This window comes from Kryptolebias marmoratus, linkage group LG3 (genome assembly GCF_001649575.2).
Source record: "Kryptolebias marmoratus isolate JLee-2015 linkage group LG3, ASM164957v2, whole genome shotgun sequence".
Lineage (NCBI taxonomy): Eukaryota > Metazoa > Chordata > Actinopteri > Cyprinodontiformes > Rivulidae > Kryptolebias > Kryptolebias marmoratus.
In genome coordinates, this window is record NC_051432.1 from 21,506,366 (window position 1) to 21,521,506 (window position 15,141).

General features: G+C 38.5%; 1 protein-coding gene across 4 annotated transcripts in view; it reads left to right on the forward strand.

The window, feature by feature from the left end:
• pnpla6 (patatin-like phospholipase domain containing 6) overlaps window positions 1-9,946 on the forward strand; it is a 27,415-nt gene extending 17,469 nt beyond the window's left edge. The window contains exons 30-37 of one of the 4 annotated variants that reach the window (XM_025007911.2): window positions 1,138-1,254; window positions 2,961-3,077; window positions 5,665-5,813; window positions 6,007-6,159; window positions 6,641-6,757; window positions 6,858-6,945; window positions 7,239-7,387; window positions 8,192-9,946. In XM_025007911.2, coding sequence (XP_024863679.1) covers window positions 1,138-1,254; window positions 2,961-3,077; window positions 5,665-5,813; window positions 6,007-6,159; window positions 6,641-6,757; window positions 6,858-6,945; window positions 7,239-7,387; window positions 8,192-8,260 — 959 coding nt within the window. In that variant the 3' untranslated portion in view covers window positions 8,261-9,946. The other 3 variants (XM_017425657.2, XM_017425656.3, XM_037974782.1) reach the window with 3 other exon arrangements.
• Window positions 9,947-15,141: the final 5,195 nt, after the last annotated feature.

A 15,141-nucleotide genomic window follows, 5' to 3' on the forward strand; every position in this document is an offset into this window, starting at 1 on the left:
CACCGACGATTTCCGAGAGTTACCGAGCGCGCGATTGGAACTTTCGGTTCATAGCAGACGCTTAAAAATTTTTGGTCAAAATTCGTTTTTTCATAAAATCCACCGAGTTAAATTTCACTTTGTCGACAGATATATGATATTGATGTTATTGAGATTCAATTGTGTAAAGATTATTTTGTAATCACTTTGCTCTTTAATAACAGTTATTTAAAATAAATAGCAACATTAAGTTCTCTTGATGGATTGAAGACAAAGTGTCTTTTGGTTTTGCCAGAAGTTGGAAACTTCTGAGGCTGCAAATATCTACAGTTTTCCAATTTATCTACAATTTGGAGAGTTTAGGTCAGTCTAAATCAGGGGTGTTCAATCCTGGTCCTCGAGGGCCACCATCCTGCAGGTTTTACTTGTTTCCCTGCTCCAGCACACTTGATTTGAATCAATGGGTGATTAACAGGCTTCTGCAGAACATAAAGAGGGAATTAAACCACTGAATCAGGTGTGTTGGAGCAAGGAAACAAAGAAAACATGCAGGATAGTGGCCCTCGAGGACCAGGATTGGCCGCCCCTGGTCTAAACTCTCCATCTATGTCTGCCTGTTTTCTTTCTGGCTGACTTTCACACAGTTGCGCTCTCTGCCTTTCCTTCTTCCACAATTGCTTTTTATGAATTGGCTATCTAACAAACACTAATGCTGCTTTGACGAGCCTAATCAATACATCAATCTGACAGGAAATCAGGTTCTAGTTAAGTCTTGTCAGTCATTATACTAAACTAACGTGAAATACAAAGTCAAGTATATTCTGTTGTTATTCTGGCACATTATCATTATTCAGGATCCTGCTGCATATCCTAGTCATCTATTAGTTCAATTTGATTGGTTGTAGAGCAGTTGTGTGGTAATCTTTTCAGTCCATTGGCCTCATTTGTAACATTAAAATTTCTTTAAACAGCAAAAAATGAGTAATTAAATACTGCTGTGATTATTCCCCCTGTCTTTGTGCCCCAGGCTTTTCTTTTTCTGCGTCTTTCATTCTTCTGTTTCTTTCACTGTTCTTCTCGTTTTCCTTTTCCATCTGTGACGTGGGGTCCGGCTCATGTATGATGTGTCCCTCCTTCTCCATCTCCATCTCCTGACAGGTAGCGTCTGGCGCTATGTTAGAGCCAGCGCATCCTACACCCCCTATTTACCTCCCCTGTGCGACCCCAAGGATGGCCACTTGCTTGTGGATGGTTGCTATGTTAACAATGTCCCAGGTCAGATTTTAAACTCCCACTCACCAAAACCTCCTCTCCCCCCTCGTCTTTAAGTGGATACCCGACCACTTGGCTACCCTCCTTTTTATTCTTCTCGAGTTTTCACCTGTAACTAACTAACTTTATAACCAGGTGGACACTGGGAGTCCATGGTTTGGAAGGAAAGACTTTTAAAATCAGTTAGTGCTTCCTGTTTTACAAATTATGCACATCCTGTCCTGCTCCATTTGGTTTGTAATGCATTTATAAAACTATTGGCTGGATATTATGTGGCTACATAATCGGGCGATGCAACATCTCACAGATCTGAGATGTAGATGAGTCGATGTGACATCTTGACATCTAGGGGGCATAAAGAGAAGCAGGTTCGTTGAGTTTCTGCAGAAATGTATCCTCATATAAAATTCTGAATGTGGCTCCTAAAAACTAATGTCCTCGTGCACCATAGCATTTGCTTATTTTCTCATTATGTTACAAAGACTTAATCAGTGCGTGGAGCTTATCTTGGCCAATTTAGATTGAATTTGACGGGTTTGGATTTAGTTGGAGTTGTAGCTCAAGAATAGCGATAGAAAATGGACAATAATTTGTGTTTTACTTCGTCTTTACTTGACGCAGTGAAGGGCTGAGCCACACGATACATCACGTCCACGTCATACGTCTGCTGCTGTTGTGACTCGGTGTGTATTTCAGTGGATCTAAATGTTTCTGTCCTGTGGACTAAACTGCAGCTTGTTTTCTGTGAGTGTGTCCTTCTCCTGTTTCATTTTAATCATCTCTGCCTACAGGGACATAATCAGCCTTCCCTGCCCAGCTTCTGTCCTCCTCCTTGGTCTTGCTTTTTTTTATCTGCATGCAGGTTATTGTAGATGAAGTGAGCCTATCTATATGTTTTCATAAATCAGTTGCCATTACCTGGTAATATGTGTTCTGGATCCTGCTGTTGCACATCTTTAGACCTTTACACGAACCAAAACAAGCCCTTAAATTTACAATAAATCTATTCTAAAGGGATTGAGCACTCTACAGTAGGTGGTTGTCCCCATTTTAGTAGGATTAATCTGTCATAGCACACAGACATGTAAAGTGGCACCCCTCACTTTTCTCTGCGGTGCTCCTTATCCTTCCAACCCATGCAGCGTCTGGCCTGCTTCTGCCCCCTGCTGGCTCTGAGCTGAACTGCAGGACTGAGTAGGCTGGTTGCTTCTCTGCCATGTTCACGATGAAAGATCTGGAAACGCTGTCACATCAACATCTGCTGCTGCTTTGTCTCTAAACGCACTGAAAATAAGAGGAGATCAGATGAACTACAACCAGATGCTGCTTCAGCTCAACTGATGCTTGCTTTTATTTTAATAAAAGTGGACTTTGCAAAACTTAGAAAAAGAATAAATCCACGCGATTACAAGCAAGAAAGCACTGTTGATGGGATGTAGTTTGGAGATCAAACAAACTTTGGTTCTTTGTGATGGTGCTATTTCCTTTTTCCTCTTTTGCACAAGTCACACAGAGCTTCAGTGCTTGGTAATGAGGTTTGAGCACAAACCTTGGCAGGGATCCGCCACCTTCCTTTGGCGGACGTCCCTGCAGTGTTTGGATTGTGGTCTGTGTCGTTGACACTAATCTGAAACGTTTAACAAACATTACTGAGATGTAATCCCCCCCCTCCTCCTCCCTCCTTCCTCCTTCCACTCCTGGTGTGCCAGGCTCTCTGTGGCGCTATGTGCGGGCGAGCATGACCCTCTCGGGGTACCTGCCGCCCCTGTGCGACCCCAAAGATGGCAACTTGCTAATGGATGGTGGCTACATCAACAATCTGCCAGGCAAGTACAGGTGGTGACACCCCCCCCCNGTCCCTGACACACACACACACACACACACACACCCCACCCCACCCCAGCCCACTCCCCAATCAACATTCTGAATATTTCTCAATGTCGACCCAACTCCTATTTACTGAAGGGGGGAGGAGGGGTAAAATCACGGATGGGGATGATTTAAATGGGTGTAATATTTAGAGGTAAGGTAAGTAGATATATGTCCTGTATCAGTGCCGAGTTTTCCCAATCTGACTAATAAACCAGTACAGATCATTGGTCAGTCTCTCTCATGACAACTTAAATATAGATTTAAAACAATGTAGAAAGGCCTCAAGAGGTAAATATTCTATTATCACAAACAGTTCAGTTTGGTAGTTTCTTTAAGGGTGAGTTTCCTCCTTGAAACGCTGAAACACTTGGTTTATAAAGATGGGAAAAGTCAGCATTTAACAAAATTTGAAGTAATTTTTATTGAGTTCAAAATATATTGACTTGAAGGAAGTAAATGTGTTTTTCTGTTGAACAGCCTGGTGCCAAATAGGTGCTGATTTATAAATGATGGGACGGATTGTTTTTCCAAATTACCAAAAAAATGATAAAGATTCTGCATTTTTTTTACAAAAGACACCAGTCTGTTTTCAGTCTGTCTTCTGTGCTTAACATTTGCTTTCTTGTTCTTTTTTTTTTTTTTTTTTTGTAGGGCTGAGCGATATTTAATTTCATCAAATGGTCTGTATGGCCTAATTCTATTGTGACAATTCTACAAATTTCATAAAAATAATTGCTTATTAAAGTTTCAGATTCACACATATATATATATGTGATGGTCTAGTGAGCCAAAACCAGTAAACACAGTTTAATGAATTTTAATCTGATAAGGCATAATTCTTTCACAAATTGATATTATTCAAAATATTCAATGTACATATCATATCCCTATCGCTTAGCCCCACAACAGTTTGTTGTACTTTATTGTGATTTTCAAATGAGCATTTGTCTTCTGTGGATTGGAATTATGAGTTAGATGTTTGGTTTTGTTCAGAATGAGGAGAGTTGTGAACCATTAAATAGCTTTGTTATGGGTTAAACCCTTAAAAAACTGCACTATGCCAAATACACTCACCATCCATTTTATTAGGTCCACCTTTTCGATTACTTGTTAACACAATTGGCTGATCAGCCAATCACATGGCAGCAACTCAGTGCATTAAAGCATCAAGACACGGTGAAGACGACTTGCTAAAGATCAAACCAGACATGAGAATAAGGAAGAAAGAGGATGTGACTTTGAACATGGCATGGCTGTTGGTGGAAGATGGACTATTTAAAAAAACTACTGATTACTGGGATTTTAATGCCTAACTATCTCAAGGGTTTACAGACAACGGTCCGACAAAGAGAAGATATCCAGTGAGTGCCACTTCTGTGGACAAGAACGCCTTGTTGATGTCAGAGGAGAATGGGTAAACTAGTTGGAGATGATGGAAAGGCAACAGTAGCTATAATAACCACTCATCACGACCAAGGTGTGCAGAACGCCTCTGAACATACAACACTGTGTGGCCCACCTGCAGCAACAGAAGACCACACCTGGTGCTACTCCTGGTAGCCAAGAACAGGAAACCAAGGCCACAACTCACAGAGTATTACCTAAATTGGATAGTAAGCGATTGAAAAAACATTGTCTGGTCTGATGGGTCTCTGTAAACCCTTGAGATGGTTGTGTGTGAATTTCCCAGAAGCGTCTGAAACACTCAGACCAGCTTGTCTGGCACAAACAACCTCCCCACATTCAAAATCAATTAAATCCCCTTTCTTCCTCATCCTGATGCCTGAATGCATTGAGTTGCTGCCATGTGATTGGTTCATTAGCTGTTTATTTTAACTAATAAAGTGGCTGGTGAGTGTATAAATATTCCTATAATGTGTCATAATAATATTAATGATAAGTTTTTATTATGGTGCACAGACAAAGCCTCTCCTGAGTCTGTGTTTGTGTCTTACACAATGACTAGCTTCTGATGATATGATTAAATTAGGAAAAAGGTTTGGGAAATAAGAAGCTTTGTGAGCCCAAAGATCAACCCACCTAAAGAAAGTCACGAACGTCCTTTATTCTAAAAGTTATTATTCAGCCTTTTCTGTGAAGAGTCTGTGCTGGATCAGCTGCCTTTCCCAGCTTTTCTTGGCACGTTGTTTCGTGGCTTTGGGTTTCCAGGATGTCTTCCTGTTTCTGTCTTCAAATAGGCTAAACACCACAAAATTGCTCTTTGCCACAAGGCTCTAACACTCGATCCAAAGGCCATGGCTTCGGGCCTTCTGGTTGTTAAACAGGATAGTAAACAGTTTTCCTTTTCCATATATCAGTGTTTTGTCTAACTAATTGGCCTTAAACGCTCTGGTGTGCGTCAGCCTAAACTGATGATTTTGTGGTGCAAGTCTGTTGAAACATTGTGCCTCTCTGAATGAGTGTTTACAGAAACTGAGATTTTGTTGTGTTACCCGCCGTGGTGCTGGTTTTCGTCAAGCTGCGTTTGACCATCTCTCTGATCGTGCGTGTGTGTGAATACTGGTGTTACACGTCCAACAGCGGATATAGCAAGAAACATGGGTGCCAGAACAGTCATTGCCATTGATGTTGGTAGCCAAGATGAGACTGACCTCTGTAACTACGGCGACAGCCTGTCTGGCTGGTGGTTGCTGTGGAAACGGATCAATCCCTGGGCAGAGAAAGTAAAGGTATAGTATGCATTGGCAACACAAGGGACTGGTCATTTTTTAAATAAAGATTTTGAGCTTTACCATGATTGATTTTGAGCGTCAGTGATTTCTTTGTAAAATAAGTTGATGAAACAATATTTTACCATCTATGATTGTGATTTCTTGTAGCTTTTTGACTAAGGTAAATTGCTCTCATCGATCACGCTGACAGGTCCCAGACATGGCAGAGATCCAGTCCCGGTTGGCGTACGTGTCTTGTGTGCGGCAGTTAGAGGTGGTGAAGAAGAGCGCCTACTGCGAGTACATCAGACCACCAATAGACCGCTTCAAGACCATGGACTTTGGCAAGTTTGATGAGATCTATGTGAGTGGCTTCCTGATTATGGTGTAAAATTAAAATAAATATGTCTACAATCCCAATTCTAAAAAAGTTGGGACGATGTGTAAAATGTAAAATAGAAATAGAAAAATAAAAGGCTGTAAAAATAAGTGGTATGAATACGAAACTGTTGGAGGAGCATTTTGCAACTAATTAGGTTAATTTATAATAGATCAGTAAGAGGACTGGGTATATTCAAATATCCAGTTATCTGCAGTTCTTAATATCATCTAAAGATGACTAACCTTTCTGGAATTTGTGTTGTATTTCTGAACATAAAATTACTCCATAAAATATCATGTTTTTTTACTCAGCACTGTGAATACCTGTTGCAGATCTGATAACATAATAAATCCTGTTGTCAAATAGTGATCTAATGTTTATATTGCAAGCTAGTAGTTATCTGTTTATTAGCTCAAAGAGGATGCCTCTGAACGTTTGTGCATCTGTTTTATACGAACTGCAGGATGTCGGCTTCCAGCATGGCAAGCTGGTGTTCACCGGCTGGGCTCGAGGCGACATCATCGAGAACATGCTGCGGGACCACCGCTCCGCTGACTACAACGACAGCAAGAGAACAGATGTGAGGAGGGCATGTGCACATCCTCGGACCTTATATGTTATTAGTTCGATTCCTTACATGTATGTCATCAAAGTTACTTATTTACAATGTTTTCTTTTAGTCCTGCACGTGCCCAGGAGCTGACTTCACTGATCTTGCAGAGATTGTATCCAGGATAGAACCGGTCCAAAGCTACGTAGCTACAGAAGGTGAAGCCAACTTTCCTGTTCATCACAATTTAGAGAGAAACTTTGTACATAAAGTCCGTTTTTCCCCCTTAAGAGCACTTTCTGTTCATGTGTCCGGTCTTTAAGATGTATGCTGTCGAGCCACTCTGTCCAGCTTCCCTTCGAGGTCGTCTTAGATTTAAACGCTGCGATAAATAAAAGATTCTTAGCTTTCACCTGATCCTGGTTCTGATTATTTATGGGGTGCTATCTGAGCCAGAGGAGCTGGTCGATAAATTCTTTGTGTAAAATGTCCTTTAAATCTTTCTATTCAGCGGAGGAGTCAGACTGTCTGACGGAGTATGAGGAGGATGCGATGGACACAGTCAGGGAGGAAGAGGGGGGAGAGGAAGAGGAGGACGAGGCAGAGGACCCTGAAGATAACTCTCCAGGAGAATGGGGACAGAACGGGATCTTCCAGACTGTGAGTAGAAAAAACCAAAACAGAAACATAATCTGAATTATTTTAGTTTGTTTTATTGCCTGTATCTAAAGAAATAGTCCAGTGATTTTTTATTTTGTTGATGTCATGAACCAACAGCATAGTGTTTGAATTTAATTTATACATGCTTCTTTATTATCAGGAAAACACACCTTTAATTTGAGCTGAGTCCACTTGTTGCTGTTTAAGTAAAATTAGCTAAATGGATTTATACATCTCCTGAAAAATGATCTTTAATAAATATCCTTAATTTTCCAATTGTTTAAAAACAGGTTTTCAAAAGAAAACATAAAAATAACAAAAACATTTGAATATTTTTGCACACAGATGACCTTATGCTTAAGTTTTGCACAAAATGTGAAGGTCATGACCATCTTGACAAACTGTTTTAGTCTTTGAAGGGAAAGGAATGATTATGTTGCAATAAAATCAGTTAAAATCTAAACATATTTGTGTTACTAAAGCTGATAAAATCTTTCTTTTTTGCTTCCATCGCTTTCAGTTCAAACCATACAGTCCAGCAGTTCAAAGATCAAACTGATGATGCATTTTTGTTTAATCTCAGTGACAAAATGTCTTTCAGTTTTACTCGCTTCATTTTATTCTGCATGACAACAAAACCGTATTCCTCTTGCCCTGCTTAGAATTTTTATTATAAACAGAATCGTAAATAAATGTAGACTTTGTGAGCAAAATTGACATTTTGACATTAGAGTGTCACATATTTCCACTTTGCAACTTAAAATGTCATGGGTAAAAAAAAACAAACTGTCTTCTGCTCTGTAGGATGAGGAAAGATCTGTGAGGCAACGCAGGAAACTTACCAGTGACACTTCTGAGGTCTCCGACTGCTAACAAAGGGTCCTGGAGATAAAGGAGCACAGAAACCAGGGTCCGACTGTGAGCTCATTAACTGTGAAAGCCTGAGACGTGGACGCCACGCTCACCGTCTAAACTGTCTGAAACTCTGGGTTCAATTTTTGTAAAATTTTCCTCGACCACTTTGAAAAAAACCACTATTCAACATGTACTTTGCTTCAGAATTTGTGGTCTGAAATCTGAACGGGCTTGGAGGGTTTACCCCAGCCAGTATCACTGAAACATCAAACTGACATTTTGCCAAAATCTAATCCAAAACAAAATTAATTCTCTAAACTGAATCGTTCAGATCCATGCACATGCGTTGCCTGCGTCTTTAAAGCCGTCTTCAAGTACGTACAACTTCCCCGCACTCCATCACGGAGGATTTTACAAATCCTGTGGTCTTCATTTCTCTTGTTTGCTCACTCCTATGTTATGTGTTATTTGTTTTAGGGTCCGTTATTTTAAAAAAATACAAAGCTTTATTTAGCTGGAATGTTAGCCAGACACTGAAAAGAGACGTTAGAAACGCATCGGGTTGTTATTAGGAGTGACTAAAGTCGATCATGAAGATCATGTGGACGTTCATGGAAACACTGAAGGGGAGTTTTTGTTGATTAAAATGGGGCTGGACCAGTATTAGGGAGCAAGACAAGGACAGATTAAGATCTGAGGGATCTTTGAGCTCTTTAGAGAGTTGGAATAAGGTTTAAACAAACAAGATGAAAAGATTTTTGTTGTTAAGACAGAAAAAAATCATTAATGAAAGTGTTATTGTGATAAATACAGTACCTATTTATAATTTGTATTTAGTAACTTGAAGTGTGGTCTGCATCGGTAGATTAAATGAATCAGGTGGAAAGAAACTGCAGTGATGACTGAATGAATGAATGAATGAATGACTGAATGAATGTTTTTGTTTGAGATGTTGATTTAAATTATTGCCTTTTTTTTTACCGCAGCTCCGCTCCGCTCAGTCAACACGGCTGTGGTTCCATCATTGGACTGACAAAGCTCAGCAAACCACTCAGGGTTCCTGCGTATAGCTTGACATTCATGGCAGAAAAAAGGACCTCAGTAATTAATGAAGCTCATTTGAACAGACTTTGTAGTTTAAAAAAAACAAAAAAACATCCCCGAAACCTTGTAAAAATAATTTATTCACAAAAACTCTTTTTGACATGAATAATACGCAGAAATCCAGAGTGATCCTAAACTTCTAATGCGCATTTTTTCACTTGAAATAACACGTAAATCACACAGACTTCTTGTAGAAACTGTAACAAGATTATATTATAACATAAACGATGTTAATATTCATATATGTATATGAGGTGGATATTTTTTTTAAGTTGATGCTTTGCTGCAAAACACAAAACTAACATCTAAACCAAAAATAAGAGTTCTCTTAACATCAGTTCTGTTGTTATATATACAGTTGCCATTTTTTATTGTTATTTTATTTTTTTAATTTAAGTGCTAACTACTGGCTTTTTAAATAAAGGAAAAGAAGTTCTGTCTTATTTTAATTAACTTGGCTTTAGCGGTTTTGTAATGAAATATTTGAGATATTGTTTGTTTAGAAGACGTTTGATTTAATATTTGTCATCAAATAAGACATACAAAGTGGTTATAATTTATTATGCATATTAAAAAAAATAAATATAATATGCACCCTGACGTGTCTAATTTTTCGCCACTTCTTAAACTGTTTGCACTCTTAGGTTTGCTATCTGGATGCAATATTTTAAATATTTTTATATAATGTGCATTTGAGCAGATCTTAAAATAATTTAGAGATGTATCTGGCACATTTGTTGGTTTTGATGTTTTATTTCTCCACAACAGAAAAAGCAGTCTGCCCCCATACATAAACATGTGAATTACGGTCTTGTTTTTGAAATAATGTTGCTCGTAGAGCCGTGTTCAGACTGTGAAAAAATATTTTGGACTACTTTTATTTTAAACTGCGGGGTCCCAGGTATCATGTTGCACATTTGTTTCCTGTAAACAATGTTAAAACAAGAACATCATCAGGGCACAGAGTTAATGTGAACACGATGATATAACATTCTGATTTGATCTTTTTCATCATGGTCACAAGTTTTAGTTGTCAGCATCACACCAACATTTTAGGCTAAGATCATTTTATGCTGATGATGCAAGTTGTAGCTGTTTTGGTCAAACCTTGAAACAACATTTCATGTGATGTCGTGAGATTTCATGCTCAGTTTGTGTTCTGACTGACTCTCAACTACAACCACTCCAGATTTTAACTCAATATTAGTAAAGGTGACCGAAATATAACTATTTTGTGTTTTTTTAAAGTCAGCGAGTTGGTTTTGGCAGCCATCTTGAACTGGCTTGGCTTCAAAATTCAAAGTTGTAGATGAATATCCAGTAATTATTTCATGAAAGGTTCTTTAAAGTCTAGTTTTGTGGTTTATGAGCCATTTTAATAACAGGCAGTAAAAAAATGTTCAGTAAATAAGTAATCCTTATAAAAATTCTGACATGGTTTTAATTTATTTACCTTTATTTAAAGAGAATAATAGGCAGATTTTGTCCTGCTCAATTACACCTTTTTGCCTTCAGCAGCTCCTAAATGGTAAAAACCTTTTAACTTAAACTTTTAAATAATCCTCTTTCTTTGAATCAGTTTTTGTTCGAGACTGAACTAAATAAAAGTCTTCGTGAGAAACAGTTTCGACCTAAAGCTTGTGTGAATTCTGACGCTTGTTTAGTAGGCTGCAGTACTTTAGACCCTCAGCAGATGGAGGCAGCATTGCTCTTTCTTTCAGCAGATCTTACTTCCATGGAAGTGAAAGTTTAATCAACTTCTTACCTCACAAGTGGGCAAAACAACCTGATGGCCTCAAGTGACCCGCAGATCATCTCCATCTGGCCCTCGTCCTCAAAAAGCAACTAAAAGCTTAAAAAAAAAGTCAATGAAAACCAGCATTTCACAAACAAAAGTTGAGACAACTAAAAACAAACATGCCTTTTATCTGTTTCTAGTAAAAATGGTCTCTGTTTTGAACAGAAATACGCCTAAATTATTCTCTGCCAGGATAGTAACTTCAGTGGTTATGTTGTCAGGACGGAAATGGAAAGCTGATTTTAAACGCTGGGTTTTCTTTGATCAGGTGAAGCTTAAATATGTTGTCTCAAGTGTCTGTTTACATGCAGTTTATGATACAGCAAGATAAAACGTCACTTAACTGTTTCCAGCACCTATATTTAGCATATCCTGCAGGGACACACAAGTGTTGAGGGTATCTGAGGAGATGTGTTGTGTAAACTTTAGGTTCTTAACTACAGAAGTTCTGCTTTTCAACAGGCAAAACTGGTGAGCTGGGCCAAAGAACGCCTGTAAAATATGTATTTTTAGCTTTCAGCTGCATTTCATGGCTTTTATTTATCTATGAAGTTTGCTTTTTTCTCATGAAAGTGACAACTTTGTAAAAAGATAAATACTTAAGAAAAAGGATAACAATAATATTCAACATCCAAGATAAATTCATGTCTCCTACTGTCTTATTGCAACTAATTTTTTTTTTCCTGAACTCATGGAGTATGTTTATTCTAAATTGTGAAATCGGTCATTTATCTCATCCCCTTAGCAATGCACCAGTTGAGAGGTGATAACTATCAGGAAACATAATAATTCTTTCAACATCTGCTTATGTTGGAAGCAAATATAGCCATCTAAATATAGAGCATCGTTATTTTCAGGTGCTTTGTCACTTTCTGTAGGTAAACAACCACGTGGTAGTTGGGCTCCAGCTTGCAAGTTTTTGATTTAAAGACAAATTAGATTTTATTTATCATTGTATAAATCTTTTGACCGTTCTTCGTGATCTTTGCAGGATCTTTAATCAAAACCATATAAGGTTATTTTTTTCTTTTTCAGTTAGAAAGTTTGTTAAAGGGCTCCTTCTTGTGTTTTATTCTACAATAACAACTAACTCACTGAACATCAATTGTCAGAACTATTTTTTTCGTCATTAGAGGGTCTTCACGCTTCACCTCCAGGGCTTGAGAGCCATCTTCTTATAATCAGCATCTGGGTGGCGAGAGGTGGCCACCTAACCCCACAGTCAAAAATTAGTCATTTGTCCTGCGTGATTACAGAGATGAGAGGCCGCTCTGAAAGCATTAGCAGCAGTAACAGCACTGGCAGTCCAATTATCAGTCTAATCATTCTCCAAGCAGGGGTCTTTGACTCAGATATGTGTAGGAAGAGACTGCCGAGTCTAAAGTCCCTGTTGTGATAAGAAAATGACATTGTTGATGTCTGTTCTATATCCCTCTAATTTGACTGCATTCAGCTGAGCCTGAATGTGAATGTGGGGAAACCCTGTATTCAAATTTATTAATTTTGTGCCTGACTGCCATCCAATGAAAGAAGTCGCTGGAAGGCAGAAGCAATTTCAGACGTTGTTGCTTTAAGATCCATGATACAGTCACACAGACAGGTCTAAATTAAAGTAAACAGCGGCCCAAATATGTGAAGGAAAAAAAAAAAGTGAAACTCAAAAACCTTTTATTTTTTTTGTACATGTGCAACGGTGAGCATTTTGAAGAAACGCTGACAGTCACAGAAAGAAAAGATTTTAACCCTCCTGATGGAGTCAGGGATGTCCAAAGATTTTCAAAATAAAACAAAAAATGTGTTCTTATAGATAGAAAAGAAATGCTGTGATTCTCCTAGACTGTGCAGAAAGTATGGACAGAGCCTTTCAGTTTCAAAGGTGAAACCAATGCAGGAAGATTTAATGTGCAATCCTGTTGCTGGCTGTAAACCACTGGCTCCAAAAGCCATTTGCCTTCAATCCCTCTTGGTGCGATTAGCTTGATTCACTCTCTCTGGTCGCTGTGGTGGAGCTTCAGTCTGAAGCTGCATCACTTTCTCCAACCCCATTAAAAGAAAGGCAAAGATTGAAAAAAAACCCAAAAGGGTAGAGTGACCTGACATCATTGCATATGTATTGTAATGGAGACCGTGAGATATTAGTGCTGTTTGAAACAGGAGGTGATATTTACTTTTGCGTCGTTGTTTATTTTGCCACCATGCCAACGACTGATAATCAGCACTAAAAACAAAAAAACAGCAGAACCTGATGGATATGTTCCGCAGACTCTGCGTTCAAATTGTACAAAGGTATTAAAGCAGACTGATGTTGACCAGGATTGTTAGGACTGGTCGATCAACCAGCTCATCTCTACCGTGACTGTTTATACACAGAGCAGTCATGCAAGCGAGACCAATCCTTGGCACGTGACTATCAAGTCTAAATGACGATAGTCTGTCTCAAAATAAACACATACTTACAGAGTTATGATTACTTAAAGTAATAATCATAATGTTGCATAATAATCATCATTTACCTATTAAAAAATACATGAAATTAATAAAAATGTAATTTTGCTACATGGTTCTCTGTTGTTTCAGGGTTGAATGACAGACTGAAACCATTACTCCTGCCAGTAAAAGGTTTCTTTGTTTTATTTGGTGCTTTAATTTGTCATGACTGAGCATTATAATAAAGTTATGACAGCCTTTTTTTATCTGAGAGCGTTAATGGGCTGAGTTCCACAACAGTTGGTGTAAATCAGTTTGACTCGTGCACTCTGTGTGTGTGTGTGTGACTGTAAATCCAAGCTTTTCTGATTGTTACACAGTTTCACATCCACATCTGTTGCTTCACTGGATCTGACCAATGCAAATTCGCACAGTGCCATCTCAAGAACTGTAGCCACTTATCGAGCAGCCAGTATAACCCCTGGTTTGAGATTTTTATCTCTGTGGTACGAAGCGGTTACAGAGAGGAGGAGAGGAGCCAGCTGAGGTGAAATTTAGCAATGCAGCTATAATAATAAAGATCACATGAGGTTTTTTTTTTTGTTTGAGAATATTTGATCATATCTCTTTTGAGAACCTGTCACGATATCTTTTGGCTGCTGCGGTGGATGATTTTCAAAACACACTGAAAGACTGAGTATACAAAGAACCTCACACTACTGCAGACACCCACAGTGTACATACGGAAACTTTGTCCTTGATGTAAAATTATTTCCTTATTTGACTCGTTATGCTGCATGAAAATTGATGATGAACCTAAAATTGTCAACATTTCATAAACAAGCATACTCAAATAAACAGTCCGACCACGTAATTTTATATGTTTATACATCGAACTAATCATGTTGAAGGGATCTGAGACGTTCAGAGATGCCAGAGGTTTTTTGGTAGCATTACTTAATACAGCACAGTACTTACTGCTTACAGACCTGGTACCTTTGAGATGAGAACATGGTACTTAATGGACACATACCTAGTATCTGATACTTACTGGGTATGTACCTGGTGCTAACAGGGTATGTATTATGAAAGGACTGGTTACACTGTTCTATGAAGGGTTTGTACCAGTTAACTACAGGGCATGTACTCAGTAAGTACCAGTTACGGATCAGGAAAGTAGCCAGTAAAGACTAATAGGGTATATACCTAAAAAGTACAATGCAAGTACCAGGTACATGTTTGGTAAGCTGGGGTATGTATCAGGTAACTTCAGATATGTACCTGGTACTCAGTTAGTACTTGGTACATCACCAGAAAGCACCAGGTTGATAGATATTTGGTAAGTTTCAGGTACATACCAGTTACATACTAGGTATGCACCAACTGTATACCCAGTAAGTACTATGTAAATACCAAGAACATACCAGCTAAGTACTAGATAAATACCAGGTACTAACCCAATAAGTACTATGTGCAGTATGTACTCCATAAGTTCTGGTATGTACCTGGTAAGTATCAATGACATACCAATTAAGTATCAGGTAAATACCCAATAAGAATTAGGTGCACA